At 30.5% G+C, this 14954-nt stretch overlaps 1 protein-coding gene and 1 pseudogene across 1 annotated transcript; both read right to left on the bottom strand.

Annotated features, from left to right (window-relative positions):
- Positions 1 to 5739: 5739 nt before the first annotated feature.
- LOC137815386 (uncharacterized) lies at positions 5740 to 6718 on the bottom strand. Its single transcript, XM_068618528.1, has 4 exons — positions 6715 to 6718; positions 6543 to 6622; positions 6238 to 6351; positions 5740 to 6165 (listed from the first exon to the last, which is right to left on the bottom strand). The coding sequence occupies exons 1-4, from the start codon at positions 6716 to 6718 to the stop codon at positions 5740 to 5742; spliced, it is 624 nt and encodes a 207-aa protein (XP_068474629.1).
- Positions 6719 to 9850: 3132 nt separating this feature from the next.
- Positions 9851 to 12622, bottom strand: LOC137813431 (bidirectional sugar transporter SWEET3-like; annotated as a pseudogene).
- Positions 12623 to 14954: the final 2332 nt, after the last annotated feature.

The raw sequence follows: 14954 nt of genomic DNA, 5'->3' as shown, positions 1-14954 counted from the left end.
TTTCATGAAGGGAATACATGTACTGACAAACTTGTTAACTTAGGGGTTTATTTATAGAGAACAATTTCATTGGTATAATAGGCTTCTATCTAGTCTTTTCTTAGAATTCTTTATTAATAGGTATAGATTATCTAAGTATCGTTTTTGTTATATTTTTTATATGTGGGTTTTGGTCTAATTCCCTCATATTTGTTTGTATTTCCTTTATTTCTTTCTTTTTTAATAATTCTTTTTTTCATGTAAGGTAGATGATTGTAGTTACTTGAGGTGTCAGCCTAGTTGAGATGTCAAGTTTCATAGTGATCCCTAACATGAATTTTTTTATAAAAAAAGTAGATAGAATAATATCTTTCCTTAGAATAGAAATAAAAGACAAATATACAAAAATAAGTACTTTGGTTGGCAACAACCAATCAAACAAGGTCTAGACACTTCATCTTCCTGTAATGGCCTTGTTTGGGAGGCTTAACACACAAAGCAAACATGTCCTTGTCTATTTGAATCCACAAGTCTTGCTTGTATAAACATGGTAGATCTCATTTGTAACATTATTTGATAATATCGATGAATTAGTGAGAGCTTTCACCATTCTTGATTTCAAGAGGTAAGTTCTCAACCTTAGAATCTTATCTTGAGCTTTCTAAATTCAAGTGATGATTGTCATTTACACTTATCTTTTTTAGAGTGCATGTTCTTCATTAACTTTATTCCTCCATGGTTGTGCGTTCTTTATCTCTTTTACTTCCAAAGAATCAAACTTTCATACTTATATAATTACTTGGTTAAATTCGTGTTCAGTGACAAGATTATAGGAACTTGTGTGTGTTTATTTTTCAATTCCAAATTTTTTTTTGAATTGTCAAGAATATAATTCATTGTTTTCTCTTGGAATTTATTTGTTCGTGAGTTCCAAAATCCAAACTAGATTTTCGAGAAACATACAAGACCATATAAGATGATTCAAGACTTTTTAATCGATTAGATCATTTGTTCTTGATTCCTAAATTAAAACATCAAGGTGTTTCATTCAATCAGTTAGTTTTGTCCATATTCATTAATTACATTTTTCTACCAATTGGTTTGGGTCTTAAATATATTTTGTTGCAAGTTATTGGATATCTATTGATTTTTAGTCATGTTTGATTGATCTTAATTGTCATGTTCATACATTGAACGTTATCAAGATGTAAGGTGTTAAGTCAGTAGACGGTTCAATATCCATCAAACAATCTCATTATATGGGTGTCTATATGTTTTGATGATAACAAACACTATAAAGTGTGTTGTGATATGACAAAACTCACTCATGTGCACTAAAGATAAACAAAAACAATAGAGTAGGCGAGCAAGACTCATTGGATGATATAACAAAGAGAAAAGGTTGTTACACGAACTAATGACACACAATCATAATGTTAGACGATGCTCTCGTTAGAGAAAGGATCAGACGAAACAATTGAGAAAGATCACATAAGACGATCCTAGTGTTGATGAACTCAATAAAAGCTCACATTAGATTAAGTTTTTGGGTAAACAAGGCAGATGCACAAGTTCACAAGCATTAGAAGCACGTTGGAATTTACACATGTCAGATGATACAAGCATCGTCAAAGCATTAGACGAAACATTGTGATAGGGAAGTGTCTATGCTTAATTACATTCCTAAAATGATTTAAGACACTCTTTTATTTTTTCCAAATCTTATTTGGTATTTATAAATTATAGAAAACATTATTTTCAAATAGGATTATTGGATTAAATGATTTTGGAAAGCATTTAACTAAACACTATTCCATTATAAAAGTCTTAAAAAAAAACAGAGTTTGAATTATTTCTATATCAAATATTTTCAAAATATGATTAATGGATAATATCCCTTATAATCGTTTCAAATAGACTATGGATGTAATTATAATTGTTGCCTATATATTGCTTTTATTCACAAAATTGCCACTATAGTGTCTATAGACATCGTCAAGCGTCTCCGTGTAACTGTAAACATATGAAAACAATTCAAGGAATAACAATGACACATGGTTGAATCAATGACAGAATGGAAGAGTTTGCAAATAAAATAAATAAACATTTTTTAACACCTTGATGAAATGTGAATGAGTTCTTTGATTTTTGGCACTCTTTTTTGCTGTCTTGGGGATTTAAAGGTGCCATAGGTGGGTGGCTTTTTGGCGTTATCAACTTTTTTTCTCTTTAAACACAATTGCAGTTTCGGTGGTGGTTGAAGAAGATGGTTGAAATCTAAGAGAAAGGTTTTTGCTTGGATACAAAGTATGTGGAAGATAAAGAAAAATCATCTGCCAAAAACCATTTGACAAAATTACTAAATAAATAGTTGGGTGGTAATTGATGACTTTTTACGGCAAGTGCACCGTTTTGTCAGAAGTAATAATTGTCCCTAAGAACGGATATCGATCCCACAAGGAACAGTGAATTATCAAGTACAGTAATCGCTAAATATAGAACAAAACAATTAAAAGTGTATTTGTGTTGGTGATGATCAATAAGAAAACAAACAAAAAATTAGTTGTTTCAATTGGAAAAATAGGGATTAAGTTTCATCTCTCTCACTCTCATGTATTTTGATTAGCATGTCAATATTAAGTTCTTTGATTGAAATTGATGCCCGTATAAAAATCATTTATATCGATTCCTCGCATATAAAATCCTTAAGAATGTACCCTAACTATCGATCCCTCGCATAATTATAAGAACAACTTAGAACGAAGCTCAGACGTTTAATAGCAATTAACATTTCAAGTCTATTCCTAGCACTCAAATATGTTAAGTATTGTTGTTTAGGTCCAAACCCTAAAAATACCTCTTGGTCAGATTTAAGATTCTCAATTTGTCACGGAAAATTAAAAGTAAAACAACAATACCAATAATCAATCAAGAACTGAATATTAATATATAAGATATCACCTCAATACATAAGAGTATGAGCAGATTACTCCCAATCCCAACGGGTAGAATTAGCCACGCATACTTCTAGCACCTTCAATTCTCCCAAATGGGTTACAATTCACTATATGGTGTTTTCCTCTCAATCTGGCACACTAGGGTTGAGCCTCTAGCCCTCTATTTATCCTAGTTTTCTAGGGTTAGGTTGTTTCTTGTGTCGTGCTAATTGGCTAAATGATAAAACATAAAAAAGGCCAAATATTTCTTTGCATCTTTTTCCATTATGGGACCTTCGAACTTTCTCTTTTTAGCTCAAATTATTCTCCTTTACTCCAAATCTTCAATCCTAGAAATATGCAATTAACACCAAATTTGGGAATAAAATGCTCTTATTCAAATAAAGCTCATAAAAATGTAAAAAGGTATAAATTCATAAATTAGGGATTATTTTATATGTATATTAGCAATAAATCCTCATAAGTGTCTATATTTTAATATGAAATATTACTGAAATTAGACACTTATCAGTAATTTCTAATTATTGAAAGTTTGGACCGAGGTATGGTACAAAAGCCTTTGGATCGATTGGGTCGAAAAGGGGAAAACAATGTGGGCTGATTGATGGAGGAGGGCCAAGCACATCCCACCATGAAAGCCAAGACCCAAAGCTAGATCATGATGAGCGTCTAGACTCAAGGAAGGAGCGTCTAGGACGTGAAGAGGGGAGGCTACACATGGAGCGTCTAGAGGGAGGCCTAGACCGTCTAGGCCCAATTACAAGATCAATGGCTAAGCACTTTCACGCCCAATTGAATGAAGCCACAGATGGAAGAGAGAAAGCCTTGTACATGTTACATGGAGGCCCATTAGGGGTGCTTAGTAATTAGAGTAGTGTAGAAAGCATAATTGAGTGAACATTCTAGAACCTCTTTTGTGTTTGGCCAGTCATGAGCATGTGCCACGTGCCTTGTCATTCTTGCATTTCATTTGGCTCTCATTTCATTTACACTTAGCTTAGCTTTTACGGTTTTATAGCCTATAAATAGGAAGGTTATCCCTTGTATTTTCCAAGTTTATTGTGAGTAAAGTTATGCTGCCATTTTGTGCCAAGCTTTGCTTCTCCCTAGAACTTTAGGCTCTAAACTTCACATCCTTCACCTTTACTTGGGCTGGCCGAACCTCCCTATATTCATACCTATCATGCACCTTCAAGATCAACACCACTCTTAGGAGGATCTTGCACACACTCATACATAGCTTCCGCACCATATCTTACATGATTCAAGAAGACCTTCATGAAATTTGCCATCACTGATTCTCCCTGCACCTGATCATTTTGAGTTGGCACCCAATCGCATGTAGGAAAAGACTAAACTACCCTTAATGAATTTGAAAATACCTTAAGTGTGATATGCACCCAATGTCATGCACCCTACCCTATTCTTCTTCTTCTTCGTTTGTGCGTGAACCAACAACCGCAGGCGCAACCATCACCGTCAGCCACCTTTGTCTCCGTTCATTTGCTTCACCGTCAGTGACCTTCAGCATCGCAGGCAGAGCAGCAGCTGCGACGGTCATCTTTGGAAGTCGGAGAAGGAACCATCGTCAAAAAGGTCAAGGTACACTGACATGGCTTCCGAATATTTTTATCCGTAGTTGAGTATTGCCTTCTATTCGTAGCTCATTATTGCCTTTCGGATATTTTTAGCCGTAGTTCATTATTGCCTTCCGAATATTTTTATCCGTAGTTGATTAGTGGCTTCCGAATATTTTTATTCGTAATGGACTTTTGAGTTGCGGATATTTTTATCTAGAATTTGTTGTTGTTCTGCGGATATTAATATCCGTATTAGTGTTAGGTAGTTAAAGCACTTGACTTCTATGGAATTTTTCATTTTTTCTTTTATACTATATGTGTTATAATTTTTTATATATGTTGGATTGAATGTTATTTTAATGAAATGTAAGATGGTGAGGACTAGAGGTGGAGGAAGTTCTAATTTGGACCGTGTGCGACCAACTACATTGGTGAGAAGAAAACGGGGTGGCCCTAGTACTTCAATTCCAAATGAACACTTTGAAGATTATATTGAACAAGAAGAAGTCGAAGTTGATGATGAAGGTTATCCAGGAGGGCCATTGGATAAGTCCTTACTCGTTAATAATGAACATCATGTAGCCAGACAGTTGTGGGATGGTTTGGTAAGTAATGAAAAATATTTTTTTGTATTTGGTATGTATCTATTTATTGATGATATATGTTGATTATTGTAGGATCGTGGTGAGATGAAGGTCATTTCACATGGGAGGAAGATAAATAAGTTAGGAGCACCTCATGAGCACATACAAGCTGTTGTAGAATTGTCTGGCTTAGGTGGCCTGCTTCATGCTAGTTATGAGAATTTAGACTGAGGACTGTTGTGTGCTTTTGTAAAGAGGTGGCATGCTGAGACAAACAACTTTCATTTACCAGTTGGGGAGATGACCATCACTCTTGATTATGTGTCAAATTTATTGCATTTACCCATTGTCAGTCATTTTTACACATAGGAAACCTTAGATGCAGATTCGACGAATGATTTATTGGTAGAATCCCTCCGTGTTGACCATGGAGTTGCATATGAAGAAACAAGACACTGTCGGGGAGCTCATGTGCGCCTGAGTTGGTTAAGAGATGTGTATGAAGACGCATGCTCAAGGAGGCAGTGGATTGTGGCTGCCAGAGCTTACTTACTTCACCTTGTTGGTTGCACTATTTTTGCGGACAAGAGTGCTACATCAGTTAGTGTGTTTTATCTTGAGTTTTTGTTGATTTGAGGCTTACCGAGGGATATTCTTGGGCTTACGGGGGATATTTCTTGGCTTCACTGAAGTTTTAGTCATATCCTCAACCATAAACTTTTCCTCTATACTTAACCTTCCAGCATACAAATGACCCACCATTGTCTCTGCCAAATCATGATTGTGAGAACCACAAATTAATTCAACCATCCACCCTTGACCACCTTTGACTGGTTTGCCTCGCAATCTGAAAGGACACTCACACGTCCTACTTCCCGTTCGACTGACATCTACTTCTTTTTTATACTGTCTATATTTACCTCTTCTCTCACAACTTAACAATACGTAGGTCATCCTTCCTCGTTGGCCTGTGCATGTATTTGACCTTAATATAATAATAACAAACTCATAACTATAGCCAACACTTCTCACCCACTTTAACAGCTCATCTCGATCACGAAATACCTACAATAACATATGCCAAATTTTAAAACAATTCATAAAAAAAAGCATTCACAACCCTAACATTGACCATACCTCATTTGTAGAAAATGCCTCACTACACTCATGTGTCCTGTGTTCATTATCTAATGCGTTATAACTTATTGAATGCTCCATATCAATATCATCTAATTCATCCCACACATCAATCTACCCTAAAACTCCCATGTATGACTTCGTTATATCCATTGGGTTGCTGAAAAAAAAATGAACACTTAGCTTCCGGATAAATAAATCCATAAGGCAAAAAAAATCAATACTTAGCTTCCAGATATGTACATCCGTATTGCATAAAAAAATCCCGGATATGTACATTCGTAAGCCAATTTTCAGTTACGGACATGGGCATTTGGAAGCAACAAACTAGACTTTCGGATTTTGACATCCGCAATGCAAAAAACAGACTTTTGAATTTTGACATCTGTAATGCAAAAACCAGACTTCCAGAAGTCAATATTTGGGACCAGCTCAGTTCGAACGAAACACCATAAACGAGTTCAAATGACTACTTACCCATTAACTTGGCAATCGCACCTTACACTGAATGTCTGTGCACAACAATGAATGTAAACCTCATCTTTTGCAGCTCAAAGCAAAGTTTCACCACAACAATGAACTTCCTCTACCTCACCATACACTATTTTTCAAAGTGAAGAAGAGAATGACACAATGAAAATTTTAAAAATTCGTCAGGTGCCAGTCATAATTGATCGGGTGCAGGAAACAATTGCCAACAATGTGGGGATGGTGCTAAGGCAATTACTTCCTGCACCATATATAACTTCACACCCAATTTCACAATAAAAAGACATAAATGTCCTTAAATAAAATGGAAGGATATATAAAAATACATTTCAGACCTCCTTTTTTGGAATATGTTCTAGATATTTTTTGGAGAATAAATTTTATATTATGAATTTTTTTATTCAGAATGAGATTTTGATTTTTTTTCTGGATTTTTATTTTCGGAACACAATAATCTCTTCATATCTATCTTTTTGGAATGTATTATTTTCAATTTTAAATTTTGATTTAAAAAAATGAAAGACTTTTGGAAATTTAAAATTATGTATGGTTCAAATTGATTGGTTATAGGAAGAATTTGCCTGGTGCTTATTTTGATGCTAACACCCCTAGCCCGTTGATAAACAAATTTTGATGCAAAAAGAAATAGTTTTGGCGTGCATTATTGGACGACGATGAGTCCTCCAATTAGGACATTTCACCTCCGATATTTGTGCATCAACATCCATGGTTCTAACATGGTGACAATTTTATTATAATGATATTAATATTAATAATATTATTAATAATAATGATAATAATAATGATAATAATAATAATAATAATAGTAATAATAATAATAATAATTGTAGTAATATTAACAACTACAAGAAGGTTGTGAGAGTGGAAACTTACAAATAAAACGATTTCCGGTGTGTATGAATGACTTTAAACCCAATAATAATATAATAATAGTATTACAAATAAGAAAAACAATTATAGTAATAAGAGGTAGCTCGATACAAATTATTATTAAGAATAATCATAATAATACTATTATTCATAATAAAAAAACATTATAACAATAATACCAAATATATTCATAACAATAATTATAGTAATAATAATGATATCAATTTTTTTAAATAATAATACATATTATAATAATCATATTAATAAAAATGATATTCACAAAACTAATCATTATTAAGATTATTAATGGTGATAATTATAATAATTATGATAATATATAATATAATAACTAGCAGCATAATAATAATAATCATAATAGTATTTATCATATTTATAAAAAGTGATAAACATGTTAATAATGATAACTGTAATAATAATTTCTATGTATACCATTGTATAAAGAGAATATATTATTTGATCACTTTCTTTAGTGTAATTATAAAGAAAAAAAAAACAAAAAAATTAAATAAAAAGGAGAAAATGATAAGAAAATTTTCTTTTTTCAATAAATAATATTTTACTTATTTGTATAAATTCTTTGGTTATGTAAATATAATATATTCATATTTTCTATATCTTCTTCCATCAACATTGTTTTTCTGATCTCAATATATTCTTTGGTTCGCATTCATAGTATTTTGTAACAGTAGGTATGCTGAATGATAATTATTGTCCTCTTTTGTATTAAAAAAACCTCAATTATTTCAAATCATTTATGAATCATAAAAATATATATAAATATTAAACTGAAGAGAGTGAAATTCATTTTTCAATAGTGTTATATATTTATAACCTAATCAAGTGTTAGTATTACATCTATAATTAAGTCTGGTGAGAGTATTTTGTTGTTAAAATATAATTTTAAAGACCAACTTATTAGTAAATTATACGTTATGTTATCATTGAACTATAATATTAAAAACTTGGATTTTCATTATTTTAAAACTAAACAGACAGTTTCGTTCTAAATATCACATGATTTATTTATCCCAAAAAATTAAAATATTGATTTTTATTTTTTACTAAATATTTTAAATTTATATTGCAATATATTTTGCGATTGTATGTGAAAAAAAAAAATCTCTCACATTTTTAACAACTTTTTTTCCTTCATAAATTCTGTCATTATTTTATGACAAATTTGTTCCCTAACTATAGATTGATTTTATTCATTTCATTGAGTAAAATTCAACTTATTAGTTCATTCACATATCTTTATTCATTAGAGTAAAGTTGAAGTAGTAGTTAGTGACTATCTTATTCATACTTTTTTTGTGAGATTATTATATAGTTTCATTCACTATTCTAATACCACTAAATGCTAATTTAATGTAATTAATTCAGTGCAGTTTATTAGGTCAACAATGATGTAATTGTTAATCTACTTAAATTCATCATAGATAATTAATTCAGTTAAATATTTGATTACATTCGGTAAACTATTATTGTAAATTCACGTATCCATCAACAGTTCACATTATTTTGAAATTATTACTTTTAATTATCTTTTTACAAAAATATATTTTATTAGGTAAATTAAAAAATTAAGATATATATTATAGTTCATTTATCATTAATTAATAACGACATATTATGAGTTATTTTAAATTTGAGTTAAATATGTTTTTTTAATTTCATTATTGATTTTCGTTTCTAATAGAAATTTTAGAATTTCGGGTGATAAATGAATTTTTAATGTGAATTAAAAAGTTAAAATATTTAATATTAATTTATTGTTAACATTTATGTTATAATATTATGATATAATTTATGATAAAAATTTATTACGTAAAAAAAATATTGATAATGATTCGTTAAATTATTACAAATTCATTTATAAGAGAGGTTTAAAGTTTAGATTAGAGATAAAAATTAATTTCATATTATAGTATGAAAATATATTTATCTTTTAAATTTTAATTACATATTTATATAGGTATTACATTTTAATTACATATTTATATAGGTATTATACTTTTAGTTGCTTTGTTGGTGAAATATAAAGCTTTTATATAAACCCTAAACATATAACTTGCACTAGCACACTATGACTTAAATTTGTGTGGTGAATACATCAACTGCCAAATACATGAACTGTTTTTTTTTTTTTTTTCTGTAGATCAAAGAACATAAAAGCTCGAATCCTAGAAGAAGTTGAATCGGTATAAGAAGAGACATAAAATGATGATAGGTAATTTTATTAATGGTAATGATATATTGACAAGTCTATTTTTTTTATACAATTACATTATAATCTCAATATTATTATTTTAATACTTTTTTATATCATTTAATTATAAATTTATCTTTTATTATATATATTTATATCTAAATTAATAATATTAAGAGTTATCATTTCTTTTTTAGTATATCGAAATTCAGTTAGGAACATTGAGGTTCTTATCATGTCCGATTTCCAAGTCCAGCTTTTCGTGGTGCTCGTTTTGCTTGTTGGGCTCTTCCGTGGGTCTCCTCTTCCAGTATTTGCAGTAGAGAACCAGCTGGAGGATGCCCAAGGGAGTTCCAACCACATTTGGCCCCTGTTACAAAACCACTCTTTTTATTGCACAACTATTAAAACTCTTTCTAAAATTAAAATAACTTATTATCCCATGTTAGAATATTTTTTTCGTTAATTCAACCATTATTTAATGTTACTATTTTACAATGTATTTTGGAAGAAAAACAGCAAGTATGTTACATACCGCAACGAAAATATCGCGAATGAGAAGTCCATAAGTCATCCACATTAGACAGGCAAACAAGGAGCTCAAAGACAAAGGTAGTGGCATGAATTCCACACTCTTCGTTTCTATCACTTTCTTCTGCAATTAATATGAACAGAACAAAATTATCTCTTTTTCTTTTATGATGGAACCACTCTGTTCCTCTTTTTTGGTTTTGCTATTCTCTGTTTCCTTTTAATCCAACTATGGCTCACCATTGCAACCAAAGGCGATGCATAGAGTGCTATTGAGACCCCCAAGCTTATGCTACCCACCAGAAGCTTTCGGTGACGGTGATCTGGGATGCCAAAAGTTGATACAATGCCAATAACACCCACCACTGTAAGAACTGCTGCTGCTGTCATGGCCACCTTCACCTGTAAACTTTCATGTGTTTCAGCAAACAATATACCTACCTAAAAATGAGACTGATTTTTTTGAAAATTACAAATTTGTTGGATATCCACTAGATCAGAGATTATGACTTTTATATATATATAAACCTTATTACATGAGCCGGTTTTATGAGATTGAATTAAATTTAAAGTTTACTTTGTAAATATGGTATCAAAGTTATTTAAAGTCTATCCTAGCGAGTATTTGTTGGACCTATTGTGCCACCGCTATCGGACCGTTATCGAACCACTCATAATATGTTGTCCCACGCATGAATTGTCACTTTTGACATTGGGAGTGTGTTGGAGATCCCACATCGACTAAAGATTAGGACTTTTCAATGTATATAAGTGAGTGCAAACCTCGTTCCAAGAATCAATTTTGTAAAATTGAATTAAGTTTAAAGTTCACTTTATAATAAAATTAATTATCACAACAACACGATTTTATTAAAGAAATCGTGTACAATTTCTGAAATATCAATATAAAATTGTACTACTATAACAAGATTTTCATTTAAAAAAATTATACCGAAATCATGTAACTTTTACATGTGAGAAATGGTGTCAAAAGGATTAACCCGTAATTTGTAATTTCCAAAAATTAAACCTTGAAAAAAAAATTGCACATAATACACAGTAAAAAGAACCTTTTGAAGTCACGTGATGCTGTTATCTAGTTTTTATTTCATGTATTTTGATGGTATAAGATTTTTTTGCAAGTTTGTCACTAGAGTTAATGTTTTTGGCCATTCCTTCTTTTTTTAAATAAGTTAATATAATGAAAACTCTGTACATGTTAGATTGATTGAGGTGAGAAAATGAGACAGATTTGACATGACTAAATCTATATTACCACTTTTAATTTAAAATTTTGTAACACTATCTTTAATTCCAAACTTTAAACATAATAAATTTGTGAATCTTTTTGCTTTTATATAACTCATTTCTACGTAAGTTAGGTGAGCTCCTCTAGTGTTTGACACCTGTTATTACAGAAAGATCTTAAAGTTGATATCTTAATCTTTTAAATTTGTTTGCGGAATTGATTGTTGATGATTTTGCTTGAATGCTGAATTTTACATAAGCTTTTAGGACTTGAAAAGATGTTTTATACATGCAGAAAATAATGAATAAACTTGCCTTTGCTTTAGGTGAAGAAAACCAGAAATAGATGAGAATATAAGATAGTTCAAAGAGAACCCCAACTCCATTAACTGTGACCAGAGGAAAATTTTCCCACTTGTTGCTTATGATCGGCAATCCATACCAAGTGTAAAGGAGACTGTTCATCAGGGCTATGATGTAAGGAATGCATGAAAACTCCTCTGTGCTTTTCTTCCTTATGACCCTTTTGAAGGTAACCCTACACAAGTAAAACCATGGTTGGCCAATGCTTCATGATGACAAAATGAGAAGGTGAAATAGTGTTATCGAGTGGAGGAACACAACATACGTTGGTGCAGCGTAAAGAGACATTGAGGCAATATTCCCTGCAAGAAACACCCCAAAAATGGTCATTATTTTCTGCTAAAACTTAGAGTCAAATGATCCTAAGAGGCTAAGGAATGAATAAACAAAAGAAGTACCAAGAACAGCAACAACCACAAGGGTTACTGCCATGTTTAGTTCTTGACCCTAATGAAAATGAGATGAAGTTTATGTGTGCAACTGAATGCCTATTTATAAGGCTTTTTCTGACACTGTTCAACGCCAAGTGGTGGTTAAAACATTACAGTAAAAATAAGAACACGAAAACAGAAGATAAAGAAAAATTAAAAAAACAGATAGAGAGAGGAAGTGTTGTCTGCTGCTTTTGTGGATGCAAAACTTTGTTCAGATTGAGAATATTTTCTCTCCACTTGTTTTTCCTTTTAAGGACTAATATTACAGTATTGTCTGGTTACAATTTGCTACCAGTTGAGTGCTCTTGATTTGTAGCATCCACTTTTTTTATCCAAATTTACTGTGTCATTTCTGGTTTTTCTTTTGGTAAAGTTTGGTGAAGTTTGGTAAGGCATTCACAACACCAATGATGTGTCAAAGAAATGTTACTCAATGAAGTGTTATGTGACTTACATCTTGTAAGGATATGAATGAGAATTTATTAGCATGCCAAGGAATATAAGATCACTGTGGATGACTGGTTCAGAATTTACTCTGTGTAGTTATTAACTAAACCAACATAATGTGAACATCAAATAGAAAAGGAAATAATAACAATCAGATTTGCATTTGTGATTATAGTCAAGAAGTTTATAATTATTAGCAAAATGATTTGTTGACAACTAAGTCTACATGATAAATAGAGGAGATAAAAAGAAAGAGTATATAGGTTTGGTACGTGAGAGAGGTTATCTAATTTACCCATCTAACAAGGAGATCAAACACCATAAAAAATCATTTACTACTAACTAGAGAAAGAAAAAATAATTAGTCATAATTAAGTTAAATATTATTTATTAAATTAAAAAAATATTAATATGTAAAGTAGTTTTTATTATTAATAAAAATTTATATAATAGTTTTTAAATTGGTATAGTTTGGGTTACATATTCTACAATGGATATAAAGATGGATAAAAAAATGTAGTTAAAAATATTAAGTCAAATTTTCCTATAGTAATTAATCTAAATATTTTATGTCAATAATATGGTAAAAGATTTTAACAAAGACGTAGCTTTGAGTTTATTATACATATAAGTAATTGGCAACTGTAACAAAGATTAAAATATATATGGTAGATTTTAAGGAATGAAAAAAAAAAAAAGAAGATAGTAGTGATTTATAAATAAGTAACTTTGGGTGAGGTCCATGGATGGCTATGCAGCAGCACACAGGGTGTTTTGAACCTACTATGATTCTACTGAGAACATAGAATATGTTCCTATCTCCAAATAAAATAACGACTACTGTTTATGTTAGAAGAACAAAATCTAGACTTGACGTTGATACTAAAACCCATTTATTTGGCACACGGGTGAATTTGCCACGTTGATACTAACTCAGATTTTTATGTGCAGAATAACTTCTAATATTCACCAAATAATGGATGAAAATTCACCAGAAAAAGAACAGCTTCTATATCAATTTAAACTTTGGAATAGAGAGATAAAGATCTTATCATATAATTTATCTGTCTCTATCAAGAACAAGAAGGAAACTTACAATGAGTCAACGCCATTATGGGTCGTCTGATAATGGTACTATATCGGATGTTCTGATAAGTCTAACAAATACTCGCTAGAAAGTAAGTATTGAAGGATAATATATATTGAAATAGAAGTGACTTAATAAGAAATCTCACATATTTTAATAGATGTGCTCAAACTACATAATCAAAAAATTTCTCTTAAAGTATAATAATAACGATCATGTCTTCAAAATTAAAACTACAAACTTAGTTAAAAAAAACATAATGTATTGTTTTTTTACTACATATCAATAAGTTTATTCTTCTTCAATATTGTCTTCATAGTTTTCATTGCCATCAAGCTACAAAAAAGACATAAATATATACTAATTAAATCTAATTCAAATAAACTAAATATAGCAACTACCAAAATATAATTGTATAAATAATCAATAACATGTCTTAATAAAATCCATTAAACTTTGATGTAACACTAGACAATTTACTGGTGTCTTAATCAACACCATTAATATACTTTTTACTAAATTTTGAAAATTTAGTCCACTCTTTCTCCACCATCTTTAATCTAATAGATACAAAATTATCATATATTGTAAGTGTCTAAAAAATAATTAATAAATTTGAACAATAATAAGAATAAAAGAAAATAAATACTTGTTCTCTTCCAATTTAATGAGTTAATCACAAGTTAAAGTTACAAAACTTGACTTGGAGTTAGCAACTGGAATTCTTGGAGGAATAGCTAGTATGTGTGTTGGTGAGTGAAGATAGAAACAAATAAATGAATTGGTAGAGTAGACTTGCAATACCAGTCATATATCATACTAACTCTATTATTGCAATAATTAAATATAATTATTACTGATTGAATTGAGTCAAATTCTAAAAACTAATATAATTTAATTAAGGTAAAATCATTATTAAAATATACTTTTCTAGAGGTGATGCACTAAATTTACAATAAGGATTAGTAAAAACAAAAAAAATTCTAGTTCCATGAAT

This window comes from Phaseolus vulgaris, chromosome 1 (genome assembly GCF_000499845.2).
Source record: "Phaseolus vulgaris cultivar G19833 chromosome 1, P. vulgaris v2.0, whole genome shotgun sequence".
Lineage (NCBI taxonomy): Eukaryota > Viridiplantae > Streptophyta > Magnoliopsida > Fabales > Fabaceae > Phaseolus > Phaseolus vulgaris.
Note: the sequence above shows the minus strand (reverse complement) of the source record. Positions and strands in the feature narration are given on the sequence as shown.